Consider the following 20,418-nt stretch of genomic DNA (forward strand, 5'->3'; position numbering starts at 1 on the left):
ACACCTGTTTGTGTCAAGAACTGCAAATCTGCTGGGTTTTTCACGCTCAACAGTTTCCTGTGTGTATCAAGAATGGTTCACCACCCAAATACATCCAGCCAACTTGATACAACAGCATTTCTAAGTTTTATAGAAAAAAAATAAAGTGAACAAGTTCTACCTGATGACATCATCAAAAGTTTTAAAACATTTTAAAAACAGTGATTTTGCAAACACTAGGATGTGGGGAGCAAGAAAATTACCCTCCCTCTAGCTAGAAAGTTGTTGCAGGTTTTGAAAATCACCGTTTTTCTTCATTTTAATCCTACCTTGTGATGTCGACAAAACAAAATACGTTGGTAAAATGTATTATGCGAGAAATGGTGGTGGAAGCGCTTTTATGCGCGGATATTGATATGATAATCATTAAATCGAAGTGAATTTGGAGCCACGTGATGACATGTTGTGTGATCCTGTCACTACGACTCGTCAGGAAAGCTTGCAGTTTATTAGGCTACAGATGAAATTAGTGATGATGAACTTCACAGGGTGGTAAAAGTGCAAGGTGATGAGTTTTATGCTGCTTTCCAATAAATATCAAGTGTCTTATTCTGGTGACATGATCATCGATGCTTGACTGCCTTTTGACAAATAAAAATAATCTCGCTCTTTTGTCCATAATAATCTATACATGTAAATATTCCCGCACTGTATCAGCGAGCTGTTGGCTAGAGCGCACATGCCAACAATACCAGAGTGAGCACACTTCCTATATAACACAATTGTTTTTGTGAGAAAACCATCAGTAGAATGAAATGCAATGGAAACACATTTAAATTGTGTTTTTTATTCGGTACATAGAAATGTAACTGCAAAATTAATTTTTATATGCAATACGTCATCACACAGCCTTTTATCTACAACAAGTCAACTTGTTTCCTGCACAATTTTTCCCCTCATAAAGCTCTTTTGTGGAATAATTCAGACATAACTGTAAGGAATAAGTCATTGTTCTACCCCAGCTGGCATGAGAGAAATATTGACTTTGTTCTTGATATTTTCGACAACAAGGGTAATATTCTCACATATGAACAATTTATAACATTGAAAGAGTTTCCAATACCTTTCAGAGAGTTTATTTCTGTGATCAAAGCCGTTCCCAGTGGTCTAACTACACTTATGAAAAGTCATCTTAATTTTGGGAATGATCACAAAGTAAATCCAGAACTCAGATTGGAAGGCGTGGGCTTACTTGAGAAATCTTGTTGTAATAAATACACTGCTGAAAAAAAGGGAACACTAAAATAACACATCCTAGATCTGAATGAATGAAATATTCTTATTAAATACTTTTTTCTTTACATAGTTGAATGTGCTGACAACAAAATCACACAAACATTATCAATGGAAATCAATTTTATCAACCCATGGAGGTCTGGATTTGGAGTCACACTCAAAATAAAAGTGGAAAACCACACTACAGGCTGATCTAACTTTGATGTAATGTCCTTAAAACAAGTCAAAATGAGGCTCAGTAGTGTGTGTGGCCTCCACGTGCCTGTATGACCTCCCTACAACTCCTGGGCATGTTCCTGATGAGGTGGCGGATGGTCTCCTGAGGGATCTCCTCCCAGACCTGGACTAAAGCATCCGCCAACTCCTGGACAGTCTGTGGTGCAATGTGGTGTTGGTGGATGGAGCGAGACATGATGTCCCAGATGTGCTCAATTGGATTCAGGTCTGGGGAACGGGCGGGCCAGTCCATAGCATCAATGCCTTCCTCTTGCAGGAACTGCTGACACACTCCAGCCACATGAGGTCTAGCATTGTCTTGCATTAAGAGGAACCCAGGGCCAACCGCACCAGCATATGGTCTCACAGGGGGTCTGAGGATCTCATCTCGGTACCTAATGGCAGTCAGGCTACCTCTGGCGAGCACATGGAGGGCTGTGCGGCCCCCCAAAGAAATGCCACCCCACACCATGACTGACCCACCGCCAAACCGGTCATGCTGGAGGATGTTGCAGGCAGCAGGACATTCTCCGCAGCGTCTCCAGACTCTGTCACATGTGCTCAGTGTTAACCTGCTTTCATCTGTGAAGAGCACAGGGCGCCAGTGGCGAATTTGCCAATCTTGGTGTTCTCTGGCAAATGCCAAACGTCCTGCACGGTGTTGGGCTGTAAGCACAACCCCCACCTGTGGACGTCGGGCCCTCATACCACCCTCATGGAGTCTGTTTCCTACCGTTTGAGCAGACACATGCACATTTGTGGCCTGCTGGAGGTCATTTTGCAGGCCTCTGGCAGTGCTCCTCCTGCTCCTCCTTGCACAAAGGCGGAGGTAGCGGTCCTGCTGCTGGGTTGTTGCCCTCCTACGGCCTCCTCCACATCTCCTGATGTACTGGCCTGTCTCCTGGTAGCGCCTCCATGCTCTGGACACTACGCTGACAGACACAGCAAACCTTCTTGCCACAGCTCGCATTGATGTGCCATCCTGATGAGCTGCACTACCTGAGCCACTTGTGTGGGTTGTAGACTCCGTCTCATGCTACCACTAGAGTGAAAGCACCGCCAGCATTCAAAAGTGACCAAAACATCAGCCAGGAAGCATAGGAACTGAGAAGTGGTCTGTGGTCACCACCTGCAGAACCATTCCTTTATTGGGGGTGTCTTGCTAATTGCCTATAATTTCCACCTGTTGTCTATTCCATTTGCACAACAGCATGTGAAATGTATTGTCAATCAGTGTTGCTTCCTAAGTGGACAGTTTGATTTCACAGAAGTGTGATTGACTTGGAGTTACATTGTGTTGTTTAAGTGTTCCCTTTATTTTTTTGAGCAGTGTATATAAGACAAATTCTTAATTCACAAAACCAACTTACACCGAGAGGAAAGTTTTTCTGGAACATGCTTATTCCTGACATTGTCTGGAAAAATGCATGGTTAAGGCCTTACAAATACTGTATACCAAACAAAGTTAAGGAAGTGCACTTCAACATTTAGCATAAGATATATCCATGTAATTCTATGATTTCCAAATTTGTGGCTATTGATATCTGTGTTTTCTGTGAAAAAGAAGGTGAGAATCTGTCTCACTTGTTCTTTGAATGTAAATTTGTGTTTGAATTTTGGGAAAACCTTGCAAAGTACTTATTTACCATTATGAACACTGCCTATAATTTTAACATAAAGTATATAATATGTTACTATTGCAATGACAACAAAACCACTGAAATGATTGTTAATATTTTTATTCTTGTTGCCAAATACTTTATACACAAACAAAAATTCCAAAATTCTATACCAAAACTACACATTTTTCTGATTGAATTTAATGATCTTATTAAAATACTATGCCTAGTGAATAACAAAAAGAATAACATCTTCATGAATCATTATAATAAGATATTTTCAGAGTGAATATAGAGTAATTGATGTCGATGTCATAAGGTGAATGCACCAATTTGTAAGTCGCTCTGGATAAGAGCGTCTGCTAAATGACTTAAATGTATGTAAATGTAATTGCACTTAAATTGTTTATTTTTTGTATTTTCTTTTTATTTATATTTTTTGTATGTTTGAGCATTGTTAATACCTGTGTTTGGTTTGCTAGACATGTTTGAGGAAGCAATGTAAGTTGATTTTTGTATTATGAATTTAAAAAAATATATATATTTTTTTAAATAAAATGTTTAAAAAAATAAAAAATAAAAAAAGTCAATTTGATGGAAACACGTCTCTAGTGGGAAAATGTCCATACTGTTTTTATGCAGATTTTAGAATATTTGCATGGAAATCTGTCTCCAATTGGATGGAAACATAGCAATCGAGAAGCATTTTTTTGGGACCTTTCTTCTTATCTTTTTAACCACAGATCATAGAAATGTGCTGTTTTATAATAGGCACACACTGGTATGGTGCTGGAGATAATGAATGGTGTTGAAAAGTGGTGGAATTGTAATAGGGCGCTCCATCCCAGTCCATTTGATGTTGAGATGTATACAGGTCCGATCTGTTTTCTTATGGCGTCCACTCTAAAAGTGCAATAACACACCATTATTAACCAGGTTTAATCCAACCATTTAATGCAGCTGAATTACCTGATGCATTTAAAAAAAAAACTCACAACAGGTTTTATGCAAACAGATCATTTGAATGATGCCGGTGCCATGATGATCGGTGATCGGCTGTCAATTATCAAATAAACTGTCTTTTATCCGCATCTCAACTGTCTAGACCAGAGCATACGCCAAAACCAGATTGGGCATATTTTCTATAATATTGCAACAATTTATGTGACAAAACCATCAGTAAAATCTAAAATGTAATGGAAACCCATTTAACTTGGGCAATTAAAGAACAACTGCCCCTAAAAAGCAACTTCTCGTTTTGAAAACTTTATGTGGCATTGATATGAGTAAGAAACATTTATTATTGTGTGAAAACTGTAAATGGGATCATTTTGGTCATAAAGTCAGTCTCATACAAAACTGAGATTTGCGAGATAATAGGGAAAAGGGCATGTCACGGAATGAAGGGTGTAGTAATAATTTTCCTTGGGCTGGATTTATTTCCACATACCCACAGCTGGCAGCACCCAAGTAATCATCAATTCAAAGCTCAGCTGGATGTGACCCGACTGTAATGCCCATGGTCAATTTAGGTTACAGTAACAGTTGATATCCCTATGGGGGCTAGTTAGGGACCATCAGTAAATTACACAATATACATGGGGCAAAATTTTAAAAGGTCAATAGCTCCAAATTTCAATGACTTAAAACCACAGAACCAACGATAAATTGTAGAAATTCATATACAAATATTGAAAGCATTTAAATGGAAATGTCAAAAATGTTCTACTTCATATTCATTATCTCCAGCATCACCCCAACATCAACATAAGCGAAAATGCGCATTTCTATGTCTTGTAGTAAAAAAAGACAAGTGTTTCCAATGACATCAACCAGTTAGTCGACAATTAGTAGGCAGGCCCTACTCACAATTGGTCAATAACACTGATGATGTCATTGGAAACACTTATCTTCCTTTACTACAAAACATCACATATGTTGATTGTTGAATTATTTTATGTAACCTTTATTTTGAGAGGGAGTCAAAGCTGAGACCAAAGTCTGTTTTCCAGATGACCCCTGTACAGAACCACAAAACACATCAAAATACAATAAACACATTCAAATACATGTTATTATACACAACAATACACAAAAAGCAAAACACAATCATAAAAAACAGACACATTCTTCAGTAAAATGGTCCCCTAACAACTGTCTGAAATGACCTAGAGGCAACAATTCCTCCAATTTTAATTTTACAATTGTATTGTAAATCATTCCACACACGTAAGGTGCAAGGAAATGAAAGGCTGATTTACCTAACTCTCTAGACACCCAAGGAGTCTCCAGAGTTAACAAACCTTGTCACGGGGTTTGATAACTTGTCATTTTAAATCATGACAGTGATAAATAAGTAAGTCAAAAGTTTGAGGAGCAGAGCCTTGTTAACAAAATAAGTATAATGATATGATCTACATGACTTCAAAGGGGTCCAGCCATCCTTTTGGTAAATAATACAGTGATGAGTAATAAAACAAATAAAACAAACAATCTCCTGTGATAAAACAAATATGATGAATATGAAGTTGAAAAATTGTGAAGATTCCCTTTAACAAGTACTCAAAGGTGTGCAACACGAAAATATTCTCCCATTTACATTGTGTAATTTATTAACGGTCCCTAACTAGCCCCAGCTATAGGCTATCCAACGTGAAAACTACTTTGCCATGGTTGCACACCAGCTGGCTGAAGCTAATTGGCAAAAGAAGCCAGCTAGCACTAGCTAGCCTAGGCGACTTCAAGACAAGACCTGGTTAGGCTGTTTCAAGTTATCTAGAAGGGTGAGTGATGTACTGTGTACCGTTTTGGCAGATAATGTACAAACACTTGCCTTATGCAAGCACACCACCCACATTAAACCACCCCACCAAGACAACTCTTGTTTGGCTTCAGTCTTGGCCACTGCATTTTTTAATGGTCAAGCCAGAATTGAGACCAAATCAGGAAGTTCAGCCCTCCTTCAATTGCAAAAGTGGTTGTGGTTTTTATGTGCACTACATCATCACACCTTTTATCCGCAACAAGTCAGTTTGATGGAAACATCCCTCTGGGGGAAAAATTTACATATTTTTTTTATGTGGATTTTAGAATATTTGCATGAAAATCTGTTGGCAATTGGAAGGAAATGTAGCTACTGAGACAGAATAATCAATAGCCGTTTAATCGCATGACAAAACTTCATCTTTTTTGCTTCAACATATTTCATATTGCTCCCTACCAATGTGTTTCAGTAGCTTCACTATAATTTTTTTTAGGAGGGTCTTTTGGTTTGGTTGGGTCGTCACTTTCCTGGTCCTTTGCTAGAGGTGTTTCAACTTTACTAGCATCTGCCTCCAGAGTGTTAGAGGTTTCCGTTGCACCACTGTGGAAGCTGTAATTTCAGTCGCCTCAGAATCCTTGCCACAGCAGTTGCAAGGATCTCAGCTGCAGTTTCTATGTCAACCTTTGCTATAGTGGCCTCTGTCTCCTTGGCTACATGGGTTGCTGCGGCCTCAGTCACCCGGGCAGCGGGGGTTGCTGCAGCCTCAATCTCTGAGGCAGCGGGGGTTGCTGGGGCCTCAGTCTCCAGGGCAACAGGGGTTGCTGTAGCCTCAGTTTTCTTGGCAACAGAGGTTGCTTCGGACTTACAGGGGTTGCTGTGGCCTCTATTTCTGCAACAACAGGGTTTACTGCTGCCTCTGTTTTTGTGACAACAGGGGTTGCTGGCTTCTGTCTCCGTGGCAAGGAGGGTTTCTACTGCCTCTTTTTCCATGACAACAGGGGTTGCTGCCGTCTCTGTCTCCACAACAATGTAGATCTCCTGGACAATGTAGGTTGCTGCGGCCTCACTCTCCTGGGCAATGGGAACTGCTGTGGCCTTGGTCTCCTTGGCAACAGTGGGTGCTGTGGCCTCTGAGTCTCAAGCAGTAGTCTCCTCAGTAACAACCTCTAAAAGGGCTTCTGACTCCGGGGCTGCCTCTGCCTCCTGCGCAACGACTGTGGGTTCAGATTCCTGGGTAATCACATTTGATGTGACTTCTGCTTCCTTGGCAACAGCAGTTGCTGTGGCCTCTGACTCTACTGTAATGGCTTCTGACTCCTTGACTGCTTCTGTGGCTTCCAACTCTTGGGTGGTTTTAGTTGGAGCTGGTTCTTCTTTAAAGATAGGGGCTCTATCTACAAGTACCTCAGCTTCTGTCTCCTTGGGTGCAGACACATCAACCTCCTTTACCTCAGGCACTGCTACAGTCTCTGGAACAACAGATGCTGCAGCCTCTTCTGGTACATTCTTGATGATCTCTACCTTCTGCACCAATGGGATAGCAGTCTCAGTTTCCACACAAACCACCACTTCTGCCTCTGAGGGCTGGAACTGCAACTGTCTCAGTGACCATGGGGGTAGCAGCCTCTGCCTCCTTAACTAGGGGACTGCCTCCTCGATAATGGCAGCTGCCTCTTCAACATTCACTAGCTCAGCTGCGGCTGCGGCCGGAGTGTTGGAGATGATGGCCTCTACGGCAGGGATGGGGGTAACAGCCTATGGGGGTAGCAGCCCCCACTTGCATGGTGGGGGCTGAATCCAGGGCCTGTGGTAGAGCCTCCTGCACCACTGTGAATCCTCTTGCACTCGCTGCTGCCACCTCCTTTGGCTTCACCACCCTGTGCATCGATCATAGCGGCAGCCTGACGTGGTATATGGGTTGAACATCATCTTGTATCCGTTATCCTGTCCTGTTATTTAGACACAACTCAACCAACTAAATGGTTTGGAAGCTTAACTGAACAGGTCACATGTACTCACCAAACATGCCACACCCAGTTTAGAGATCTCACACCCCGACATGCCCGGTGCACGAATTGCAATGTCTGAACACTTTCTGGCCATAGTCAAACTGGGCCAATTCATTTTCCTGCAGGGGGATATAGGTTTGTGAAATAAACCTTCAACTCAACACGGTATTGTTTCATCAGAGCAATCATTCATCGAAAATAGATCTAGCTCATAAATATCACGTTGCACATTTGTAGTCATTACCAGAATCATTATGCCACTTATAGATAATGGAATTCTAGTACAAGTGGAGAATGTTTCACTCACTGTCTCCCTATGGTGGCGGGCTCCAGTACTAATCTGTCAACACTAGCATAAACCTGGGAAGAGAGAGATGGTATTATTCAAACATCTTTTTAGTCAAGTCAAGCTATTCATACTCTTCCTCAAAACTAAAATATAATCACCATTGTAACTTGCTAGTGTAAAATCACTTGAAGGAATACATTTTTTACATGACAAAATGATTTTGGTTGGTACCAAATTGTTGCTGCTCTTTCTCTCCAGTGCGGTCAAGGAATGCGTTAAGGATGGCTCAGAGGTCCTCACTGATTTTCTCATGTAACACAAAGTAATCGACGTGATAAAATCAGCTGACATGTTAACTCTTGAAAGCATAATGTGCTTACCGTTTACTGGACTCACTGTGGATCTCTTGCGTAGGAATGCTTATGTTTCATCTACAAAGAGCAGGACACTACAGATGAGACAACAGAATAGATTAGCAATTATAATTGCTTTATAAGAAACATTTGGGAAGTTATGTATTTATTATTATATTTGGGAGTAGGGGCTTGTTGATGGAATTTACATGTTTAAATGAATGATTAGAATATTCCACCCTAAAATAAAAGTATTTAGTCAGCCACCAATTGAGCAAGTTCTCCCACTTAAAAAGATGAGAGGCCTGTAATTTTCATCATAGGTACACTTCAACTATGACAGGCAAAATGAGAAAAGAAATCCAGAAAATCACATTGTAGGATTTTTAATGAATGTATTTCCAAATTATGGTGGAAAATAAGTATTTGGTCAATAACAAAACTTTATCTCAATACTTTGTTATATACCCTTTGTTGGCAATGAATCCTCTGGCGTTCCTGACCATTTAATGATGGATTCTAATGAAGTGAAGGAACTGATATTGTATTTTTTTTAACAAGCACTTCACATCTGCTGGTTCAGTTTTTGATAATGGTGGTGCCCAGGCCTATAATGTAAGCTCTGTTACAGTAAACTACGATATATAGGTCCTTATGTGAACCATTTTATCTTTGAGCCCGTTTCTTACATGCTGACCAGACCGGACACGTCGCGTGCGCGATCGTCGCAAATTAAATGTAGAAATCCATGTTATTCAATTATTGCGCCAACGAGCGTCTGCGACACCAAGGGCTAAAATAGAACTCATTCCTATTTCTGAGGCAGTTTGCGCTGAAAGTCATGCCTCTCCCATCTCCTCATTGGTTTATAGAAGCATGTACCTCACGTGTCATATCCTCATTGGTTATACCCACGTGGGTGACTGAAAGACCAACTGTTTTGCCTGTAGTTGTGGTAATACAATGAAAGTTTAGATGCGATCACCATATAAGTTAAACGATGAAAAGGCCTGGAAGGAGGAGAGATGACTAGAAACTATTCGGTTGGCCATTTTATGTGTGGATTAATTGTCGGAATAGAGGTCCTTGTGCATTTCAGGTAAAATAACAACTCAATGTTTATATCCCAGGACAAATTAGCTAGCAACAGCAAGCTAGCTAAATAGGACAAATTAACGTTAGCTAGCAAGTACAAGCTAAATTGCCATACATGTTTAATGATTTTCGACCTGTCCCCAAATTAATGTAATTGGTTAAGAGTGTGTTTTGATATTTTAACCTGTTCCAGACAACCCGTATCCCCACCTCTTAAAGATAGCAGCTGGTATTATTACTGAACCTCTGGTTCACATTTTCAACTTCAGTCTATTGACCAATTCCATACCCAGCATTTGGAAATCAGCTCATGTCCTCCCACTGCTAAAGGGTGGAGATCCCTCAGATGCTAATAACTGTCATCCTATCTCCAAACTCCCTATCCTGGCCAAGGTCTATGAATCCCTAGTGAACTTCTTCATTGAAAAGAACATACTGAGCGTGGTTCAGTCTGGCTTTAGATCGGGGCACAGCACCACAACTGCAAATATGGCAGTGGCAAATGCACTTGATAAAAAGCAACGTTGTGCTGCTCTGTTTGTTAAATGTATCAAAGGCATTTGATTCAGTTGACCATGAATTATTGCTAGCTAGACTCAGTAACATTTGTTTCAGTGAAGGGGCAGTATATAGTTCCTAAACCAATCTTTCTGACAGAACACAATGTGTATATATACTGACGATCACAAATCTAGCTTTCTTGAGATTAATAGAGGTGTGCCCCAGGGTTCCATTTTAGCTCCTGTGTTGTTCTCAATTTTTTTCAATGAGTTGGGAAATGGGATACAACCAGCAAAGTTACATTTCTATGCAGAGGATAGTCATATATTCATGTGCTCCTTCTCTGGTTCAGGCTGTTGAAGAGCTCCAGGCTGCATTTCTGTCACTCCAGGCCTTCCTTTATGGTTTCTAACTGGTCTTGAATGTACAAAAACATCATACAAATACCTAGCTATATGGTTGGATGACAAGTTGTCCTTTAAAGTTCATATGGATAATCTTGTGAAGAAGCTTAAATTGAAATTGGGTTTTTATTTTCCTAATAAGGCTTGCTTAGGTAAAGAAAGAAGCTTGTTCAGGCCACTTTTCCCTCTGTAATTGATTACGTTGACTTGATATATATGCATGCAACCTCCTCCGTCTTACAGGGACTGGACTCTGTTTATCATGCATCCTTGCGCTTTATTACAAATGCCAAGTCACTCACCCACCATTGCACCTTGTACCAAATAGTAGGTTGGCCCTCACTTTATATGCACAGTAAGCTACATTTGTATGTGTTCATCTACAAAGCCCTTTTGGGTAAACTCCCTCTGTAGTCTGGTCTCCTTCACCACGAGCAGTAACTATACCCGGTCTACTAGGTGGTTTCTACCTTACTTAAAGTCCCCAGGACATTCACAGTATTAGTTAAGACTGCCTTCTCTTCTTGTGCACTAGAGGCATGGAATAGTCTACAATCCATGCTTCATCTAGATATGTTTGTGCCACTGAACGAATTTAAAATATTGATTGGAGACTCTGTTATGGAGTTAAGCCTGGGAGAGAGCGCTCTCACGTGCACAGATAGGCCGTTTTAAAACAATGCAGCTGCAATTTAAAAATATATTATTTTTTACAATTAAATAGTGACTCCAAAAGACAGATGGAGATGGGTAAATTAGATGAGCATTCTGTCTTTATATTACTGTAGCATAGACTATGCTGCACCAAATGTTGGCCTACCTGTCACAAGAAAAAAAAGTTCCCATGAGATGATGGTTCTACATGCCTGTCTCCACCCTGAGCGTTGCTGATTCGTTATGGAGAGGATGTATAGAAGCCAGACTTTGCATATAATTTAACAGTTTCATTTCATGCCAAACTTTATCAAAATAAAGTTGCTACTCAATATATGCTCCCAACAATTTGATGGATAAACCTAATAACCAGACATTTGAAAGTGACCCACCTTCACTTTACTCTAATGCTCCAGTTGTACCAACTGCTCTCGCATGCTTGCCAGATCAAGTGCCTCTTTCGCATGGCCTATAGAGTTGAGGTGGAAACATGATTAAGACACTTCTCTTTCAGTTTGTAACTTGATACTACGAGTTTGGCTGTTCCTTTGGGGAACAACATTAATTATTTAGCTTCAAGATTTATGACAACATTTTTGCCATTAATTCACAAACAATACCACTTTTTCTGTAATGAGTCGCAAGCTTTGGACATCTGTTCCTCAAAAGTACTGATTAATGTACACTAGTCTCAGCCGGGGTCTCAACTTTACTGTTGCACGAGGCACAACCAAATTTCAAAATTGCACATCAGCAGTTTTTCTCTTTATGTTAGTCACTCAATTAGTCCATGTCAGCTATTTATTTATTTATTGGTAAATGTGTCTAGCGGCCTGCTACCTAAACTTAATCATGGTAGTAATCAAGGAGGAATTACTGACCCTATTGATTTTGTTAGTCACTCTTACTCAGATATCATATTCAAAACTGCAAACATTTCTCTCCACCCTATGACAAAATGTGTAGAATAGCAAGAAATTAGCTTTGAAATAGTTTTTTCCCCCGCTACATTCCATGGCAAAATGTGTAGAATTGCAGGAAATGTACTTTCAAACTTAAACATTTCTCTGGCTGCTGTCAAGAGAGGGACCACTAAAATGTTTTGCTTATTGGGGTACGCAGTCCCTCAAGCCTATGCGGCCACTCAGTGGTCTAGATGCAGGTCACACATGCTCTTTGAACACATTGACAGGAATGTGTCTTGAACAAGTGGAAGGACAGACAACATCCCCATGAAGAACACCTTTGTTCTGATAAAGATCTAGGCTATATATGGCTTGCCATAGCGTCTTTGGATAACTTCACATACATGAACAAGCCTTTGGAACTAGTTTCATCCTTGAGATACGCGTATTATAGAGCTCACAAGCTTGTAGTCCTAAAACAATGAAATTATTTACCTCTAGTTCATTCAGCCATTCATATGGGCAAAATTAATGGAGAAAGAATAGGGTTTGGGAATAAACACAGGCTTATGACATGTTATACCTTTTTGTTCTGTGAGATATCAGTCAGTTAACATGACCTTTATGAATTATTAAATATTTGTGCGTGATTACATATCCTCAAATTCAGCTGATTTTAAGATTATCATAGAACTAAACATTTAAGATTTCCGAAAACTGTTTACCACAGACCTTATTTTCAGCGTTTATCCAAAAACTACATTTTCCCATAAGCTTTGTTCAACGAACCATAGCGGAGTTAGTGCCTACAAAAAGATGCCATTACTATTGCTCTTTCTGTATCTTTGCCCTTCATTGAGACTGTACCCTACACTGTGACGTGGTAAGGTTGGACCAAGGTGCAGAGAAGAGACCAGATGAGGAATCAGTGGTTAAGGATAAACATAATACTTTACTAAGATTTGGTAGCCGCCGGATCACAGTAGACTTGAAAAAACAGCAAACACAAACTCTCAAACTCACTCAGGAAATGAACGCACACAGTAAACAATTCAAGCTTCTGCAAAAGGACCACAAAAAGCACACTTATGTTAACAGGGACACAATCATGAAATATGGTGCCAGGAGGAACCATGACATACACACTGTTCACTATGTTCATGCTTATCTCTGGTGGTGTGTGGCAATGGCTCTCTCCAGACCAGCCAGAGTGTAATGGGTATCCTTTAAGTAGGCTCTGTTGACAAAATGGTATGCCATGGGGTTTGGGCACAGCATGCCCATGCAATGAGATGGATAGATGGTTGTTATGCAACCGCATGTAATACAACTAAGTTCATCCCAATGAAAATATTATAATAAGGCACATATTACATTGTCAACCATTTAGGCACATTGGGCTGGGGAAGTGGAATAGGTCTACCTTCTTGAGGAGAGATTCTGAAATTGTCTGAGCACAGCAACACACATGAAGTGATGGTGGTGACCACCAATATAATACAATAAATAAGAATTAGGGGATATATAGATTTTAGGATGTCCATAATCGCAGACTCTTTAAACATCCACGATAACCTGAATATGTACAGTACCAGTCAAAAGTTTAGTTATTTTTACTATTCTCTACATTGTAGAATAACAGTGAAGACATCAAAACTATGAAATAACACATGGACTCATGTAGTAACCAAAGAAGTGTAAAGCAAATCAAAATATATTTTATATTTGAGATTCTTCAAAGTAGCCACCCTTTGCCTTGCTGACAGCTTTGCGTACTTTTGGCTTTCTCTCAACCAGCTTCACTTTGAATGCTTTTCCAACAGTCTTGAAGGAATTTCCACATATGCTGAGCATTTGTTGGCTGCTTTTCCTTCACTCTGCGGTCAAACTCATCCCAAACTATCTCAATTGGGTTGAGGTCGGGTGATTGTGGAGGCCAGGTCATCTGATGCAGCACTCCGTCCCTCTCCTTCTTGATCAAATTGCCCTTACACAGCCTGGATGTGTGTTGGGTCATTGTCCTGTTGAAAAACAAATGGTAGTCCCATTAAGCGCAAACCAGATGGGATGGCATATCGCTGCAGAATGCTGTGGTAGCCATGCTGGGCCTCCCGAGTGGCGCAGTGGTCTTAGAATTGCATTGGTATACATTGTATATGCATGTGTAGGCTATATGCTTAAAGCACAACACAAGAGTTCAACAAAGTTACCAATGCAAGAGATTTTCATTACCCATGATTAAATTATGTGATTTCAAATTTGACAATGAATGCAGCTAGCAAGACATATATATTATATCTGACAATAATAACCTTCTACAGTGAGCTCAAGGTATTAGGACAGACACATTTTTGTTGTTTTGGCACTGTTCTCCAGCACTTTGGATTTGAAATTATACAATGACTAGGAGGTTAAAGTGCAGACTGTCATCTTTTTAATTTGAACAGTTTAGAAATTATAGCAAGTTACAGATGCACAAATATCATACCCCCAAGACATGCCATTTCAGAATGTCCCCAGTGAAAGTTGTGACCCTGAGTTTTTATTTTATTTTTACGCTTCATCCAATATGGATGAAAATAGCCTCATATTAAAGCTGACAGTCTGCACTTTAACCTCACAGTTATTGTATCATTTCAAATGGAATGTGCTGGAGTACAGAGCCAAAACAACAACAACACAATGTGTTACTGTCCCAATACTTTTGGAGCTCACTGTATATAACCGACACCCCGTCTAAGCAATGAGAGTTGTAAAAGAGTCTGACATAATAGCCTGCAGTGCACGCATAGCTTTCAGTAAGTAGGCTACTCCTGAGTCGTGATATAAACTGACGTCATGCTTGGGGCGGGACAGCGACAAGATACATAAACAGGCACCGCGCTGTATCGGTTAGAATATTCAACCTGGAAATATAAGCATGTCGGTCGTGTGCACCTCTTTAGGCCGAAACGCCGTGGCATTACGGAACACTGGGGCGATGGTGGTAAGTAAAGGAGAAAAATAATAAAGTTGGGGAATGGAAAGAAAATACCTATGACTGGGATAGGTAGACCCCTATCAATAGGGTAGTCGTAGACCACCTGCCTGCCTGGCCATGCAACGTGTTTTTACTAGCTGTCAATGGGTCCATGTCTGGTTTATGGCATGGCTTCAAATAGTATGCTGTTGTTCATATGGTTTACTAGACAGTTCCTCTAAAAAGAAAACTCACAAACTGTTGTCAATTGGAGGTTTACCTTACATCAGAGTAAAGCACAGTAGAAAAATCAAAGAAGCTATTCTTTAATTTGAGTAACTTTGTTAAAGTAAATAATAATATATTCAGTTACGAAATATTATTTGCCTAATCGATTTTGAAATAGAGCATGTTTCAGTTAGGTTTATAGGCCTATGCATCTTTTGTGAACGACTGTTGCGCAAATTGTGTTTCAGATTAGATTTTTTCATATAATCGTTAAATTGTTTTCTTTCATAAATTCGTTTTTATTTTTAAGAACAGCGTTACTCTTAACTAACTTAAGGTTTATTTATCCTTATCGAACGTATTGTGGACAAAATGTTAGTTATGAAACTTGAAATTGAAGGTGATATAACAACTCAGAGCAGTACATATGTCCTACCGCTAGAGGGAAATGTCTACCTTGTTATGAAAGTAGATATTTTCCTTTAGCGTAAACCCCCATATGAATATACAACTCTGTCTTTTTGACATACGGTAGATATTTTTTATTTCCGACTGAAATCCATTTTAATTTCAGTTGATCTATTGTGTAAATCTGGTGTAGAATATTTTCACTCACCCCATGTCTTGCCTATCTATTGATATCAAAGCAAAGCCCATAAACAGCTGTATGAATCAAATTCAAATCAAATTTTATTTGTCAGATGCTTCGTAGACTAACAGTGAAATGCTTACAGGACCTTTTCCAACAATGCAGAGTTAAAGATAAGATTAAAAAATATAATAAAAAATGTAATTAGTGAATAAAAATAACATGTACAAATAACATGGCTATATATAGGGAGTAGTATTAGATACTAAAACCAGCATTTAACACCAAAAACAATGTAAGCCTAATTTAAAAATGTAATTCCTCCTACATTGATACACGTTGTCTATGTCTCGTCTCCAGATGGTGCGCTATGCACAGACCGCAGCCGCCCCGGCATCTGAGCCCAGGATCAAGAAGTTCCAGATCTACCGCTGGGACCCAGACACAATGGGGGATAAGCCACGCATGCAGACATATGAAATTGACCTCAACAAGTAAGTACAACGACAGAAAGGGTCTTCAGTTGTTTAAAACCTATCAATGTCGGCGTATAGTCTGCATTGATGGAATTGCTCTCATTGATTTAATATCTGCATTGTTAACAAATCCTTCTCCCTACTATTACAGCTGTGGCCCCATGGTTTTAGATGCCCTCATTAAAATCAAGAATGAGATGGACCCCACGCTCACATTCAGACGCTCCTGCAGAGAGGGTAAGGCATGAAGAGCAATTTGCAGAGTGGAGAGAAAAGTGGGTGTCATCATTATAGGTAGAAAGTAGAAATCATAAAATATAGACCTATAGATATGTATCCTATTCTACAATGACAGAGCGTCATGAAATATGAAATGAGCCTTGGTGTGGAGTTGTCCTTTTCAGTGGTGTGATATACATGCATCTTGCTTTAGGTATCTGCGGCTCATGTGCCATGAACATCAACGGAGGCAACACACTGGCCTGCTTAAACAAAATAGACATCAATACCAGCAAACCAATCAAAATTTACCCACTCCCACACATGTACGTTGTCAAAGATCTGGTGCCGGTGAGTATTATGGTTACATTTAGAAGTAAATGAATACTGATTATTATAGCTGCATCAAAAAAGTAACAAATCTAAAAGACAAACACTGAATAAAACAATGCAATGTTTAGTCACCATGTGGTAGCCTATATTTTGTTGACTAAGGGTGTACATGTATTGTGTGTGCCTCTACAGGACATGAGTAATTTCTATGCCCAGTACAAGTCCATTGAGCCCTTCCTGAAGAAGAAAGATGAGTCTCAGGAGGGCAAGGAGCAGTACCACCAGACTGTGGAAGACAGGCAAAAGCTGGTACATATTTCATCCCCTGGCCATTGGCAGCAGATTTCAGTAGCTATACTATCAATTCATCATATGTCATTTCCATGTCTAGTCTGAAACACAAGTACATATACCCATTTGATTAAGCTATCAGAAAGGGACAATGTACTATTTTGTAGGGTTGACGTAATCTAGTCAGTTGAACCAATTTAATTTGCTGCATTGAAACCTTGTCTCGCCCTTGAGAAGGAAATAATTTTATACACGTGAACCACACTTTGCCACACCTTTCTGGCATTTCAACTTACCACTTTGTATATTTGAACATATGTTATATTGTTAGAGCGCAAGGAGTTTTCTTGGCAAAATAAATCTGATCTAGGATTGTCCTCCTCTCCCAGGACGGTCTGTATGAGTGCATTCTCTGTGCCTGCTGTAGCACCAGCTGCCCTAGTTACTGGTGGAATGGAGATAAGTATCTGGGCCCTGCTGTCCTCATGCAGGTATGTATTGGGTTTTTAGTCAATATAGGAATCTGTTTTTTTATGCTTTTATTTTTTTGACAGGGAGAACCGATGTCTGTCTGAAAACAAAGTAAAGCTGACGTGTGAATGCATTTTCAACAGGCATATAATTGGATGATTGATTCACCTAATGAGTTTGTCTGGCATCTCCAACCCAGAGATTAGCATTTTATGTAAATTAATCTGATTAATGTGTTTCCTTCCTCAACAGGCCTATCGTTGGATGATTGATTCACGTGATGAGTTCACAGAGGAACGACTGTCGAAGCTCCAGGACCCCTTCTCTCTCTACCGCTGTCACACAATCATGAACTGCACTAAGACATGCCCCAAGGTACACTCAACATCTGAATAGACTGCATCTGGTTTAGCCTTCATTTGCTAAACCAAACCACCATTTCTAAATACAGTAATAAGACTAGTGTAGAGTTCAGCACAGTGGACTTCAGACCATTTATACAACTCATGCAGTGTAAAGGTAGTTATCGCCGATCCCTTTCTGTCATGTTACTCATCTTTCCATCTTTATTTACTTTTTATTTTGTATTAATTCCACAGGGACTCAATCCAGGAAAGGCTATTGCTGAGATCAAGAAAATGATGGCAACATATAAAGAGAAAGTCATTAACCCTGTGAACATTGTGGATAACCACCAGACTTGAAATCCACTAGTAATGACTCTAATGCTGAATTTTCGATTAAACATTAGCCTTTCAACAGTGTCTGTCCCTTTCATTAGGCTTCGCACATGAAAAAAGATACAGGCAGCCTAGAAGATACTGCTGATTTTATATATGTGAGAGTGGAATAACTGCTCCTCCTTCTAGAAATGTTTTTTTCTTCTTCTAAAAATACATACAAAAGTAATGTTTGATGTGGTGATAGAGCTTATTACTCAGTGTGTGTGTAGATTGTACAGCAGAGGTTGGCACCAGGTACTGGCCTACAAGTATTCCAGATTTTGGGGGGATTTTAGTTTTTGGAGAAAAAAATACTAAAACCACCAGGAATTCAGCAAAAAATGTGTTTTGTTTAGGAAATCTGTTCAAGTATTCCCATTAATAAAAAAAGATGTGATCGTGTCTCAATGTAATCAGGGTCTGAAAATATTGCTATTTCAAATACAATCTCTTTTGGTGCTTAGTTGTGGTCAATTTGCAGTGTATAAATTATTTTTAATTCTGTTCCGGCACCCCCGACTATCCACTTCTACAAAAATCAGCCAACAGCTGATTCTAGTTGCCTACCCATGTTGTGCAGCCTTATAACCACATTATGGGATGATGAGCTTTGGACCACAATTTGATGTTTGTTCATTGGATATACTGTATGTATATACATAATATTTTAAGGAAAACCAGTTAAATGTTATTTAAATGCTTATCAATAAAGGAAGTAGAATTAAAACAGGCTTTGGAGATGTCTTAATTTACCATTAACACATTGATAGGTTTCATGAACGAAACTGAAATGGTTTAGTTGATTTTTAAAAGGATTGATACTTCATCTGGTTAATGGCTGTTAGAATAGTTTTTGGGCCAAAGATCTACTCAGAATGCAAGTATGTTTTCAAAACATGGGGAATGGAGTTGGGAAAAATGTATGTTACATCTCGTAAATATTGTATGGCGAAATTTGATTTCATGTCTAGGTGTGGGGCTCTATTTTGGTGGCAACGCCCCCGAAAAGATCTCCCCTGTCATTTTCAGATTATATACACTATGCTTACTGATCAAAATAAACAAAAACAAACCCCATTGCATACCAACCCCTATTTATTAACTTTTTGTTGTTGAATAAACTCTTTATTATTGTCAAACTATTCGTGGGCTTCCGTAGAAATGCGTTTGGTGTCACATGACGGGATAGAGAGGCAAAACGGAAGATAACGGTTTCGCTAGTATCGGGTACTTGTTGTGCTAGTCAAAGACATCACTTTGCCAGTTGTATGACTGGCAACTAATTATGGTATCGATTACTAAATTATCATGACTAAAGGAAGCATGGACACGCTTGGTGAGTTTTGCAGTATGGCCGTTACGCCACCCCCTGACAATCCTGCTTGGGGAATGAACATTGGATCTAACGTTAATGTATGTAGCTACCAAATTTAGCCGATTAAACTCAACGATTTATGTTGGAGTTGAGCGGTACCTAGCGTGGGCGGACTGAAGTGCAGACGTCACATAAAATGCATTTTTAAAATATTTGTTTTAATGATTTCAGCACCCAAAAAATAGCCCGAAATTACACATGACATTGTTCTGGGTGCTGAAAGTAGTTTCAGATAGAAACGGAATTGTATGACGTCAGAGTTCCGCCCACACCAGTCGCCGCTCAACTCCAACATAAATCGTTGAGCTGAGTCGGCTAGTAACTAGCAAACTCTTGCGTTACTTTCACCAACAGAAGTGGTGGTGAAGTCACATTTAGAATTCGAAGCTAGGTACTAACTAACGTTAACTAGAATGCTAGATACTGTATGCTAGCTAGCTAAAATAGTGACGTGTACTAGCTAGCTGCAATAGCAACCGTGGTTAATATAACGCCCTGGACCAGATCTAGTGCCTAGCACACTGACACCACAGAGTTTCTAAACCCTGAGCGCATCTGTTTTGAGGTTCGCAGACCACACGGAGTTGGCACCTATAATCTGCAGCTGAATGCTTCTCTGCAGTATTTGTATTGGAAAACACTGGTGTTGAGCTACAAACTAATCCAACATT

General features: G+C 39.7%; 2 protein-coding genes and 1 pseudogene across 5 annotated transcripts in view; 2 read left to right on the forward strand and 1 right to left on the reverse strand.

Annotated features, from left to right (window-relative positions):
• Positions 1 to 5,803: 5,803 nt before the first annotated feature.
• Positions 5,804 to 19,101, forward strand: LOC115102253 (succinate dehydrogenase [ubiquinone] iron-sulfur subunit, mitochondrial). Of its 3 annotated transcripts, none has more exons than XM_029621989.2 (8): positions 5,804 to 5,893; positions 16,221 to 16,354; positions 16,488 to 16,573; positions 16,770 to 16,906; positions 17,081 to 17,197; positions 17,569 to 17,670; positions 17,903 to 18,025; positions 18,250 to 19,101. In XM_029621989.2, exons 2-8 carry the CDS (start codon positions 16,221 to 16,223, stop codon positions 18,352 to 18,354), a joined length of 804 nt encoding a protein of 267 aa, XP_029477849.2. In that variant the 5' UTR covers positions 5,804 to 5,893; the 3' UTR covers positions 18,355 to 19,101. The 3 variants fall into 3 exon arrangements, with proteins under 3 accessions (XP_029477849.2, XP_029477850.2, XP_029477848.2); XM_029621990.2 differs by lacking the exon at positions 5,804 to 5,893 and adding an exon at positions 9,468 to 9,624; XM_029621988.2 differs by lacking the exon at positions 5,804 to 5,893 and adding an exon at positions 14,960 to 15,070.
• LOC135563093 (ice-structuring glycoprotein-like) lies at positions 6,327 to 7,977 on the reverse strand (annotated as a pseudogene).
• A 455-nt stretch (positions 19,102 to 19,556) lies between the features above and the next one.
• Positions 19,557 to 20,418, forward strand: part of atp13a2 (ATPase cation transporting 13A2) — a 45,601-nt gene continuing 44,739 nt past the window's right edge. For both annotated transcript variants that reach the window (XM_029621985.2, XM_029621987.2), the window contains exon 1: positions 19,557 to 19,708. In XM_029621985.2, coding sequence (XP_029477845.2) covers positions 19,681 to 19,708 — 28 coding nt within the window. In that variant the 5' untranslated portion in view covers positions 19,557 to 19,680. The remainder of the gene's footprint in view (positions 19,709 to 20,418) is intronic.

Source organism: Oncorhynchus nerka, linkage group LG20 (genome assembly GCF_034236695.1).
Source record: "Oncorhynchus nerka isolate Pitt River linkage group LG20, Oner_Uvic_2.0, whole genome shotgun sequence".
NCBI lineage: Eukaryota > Metazoa > Chordata > Actinopteri > Salmoniformes > Salmonidae > Oncorhynchus > Oncorhynchus nerka.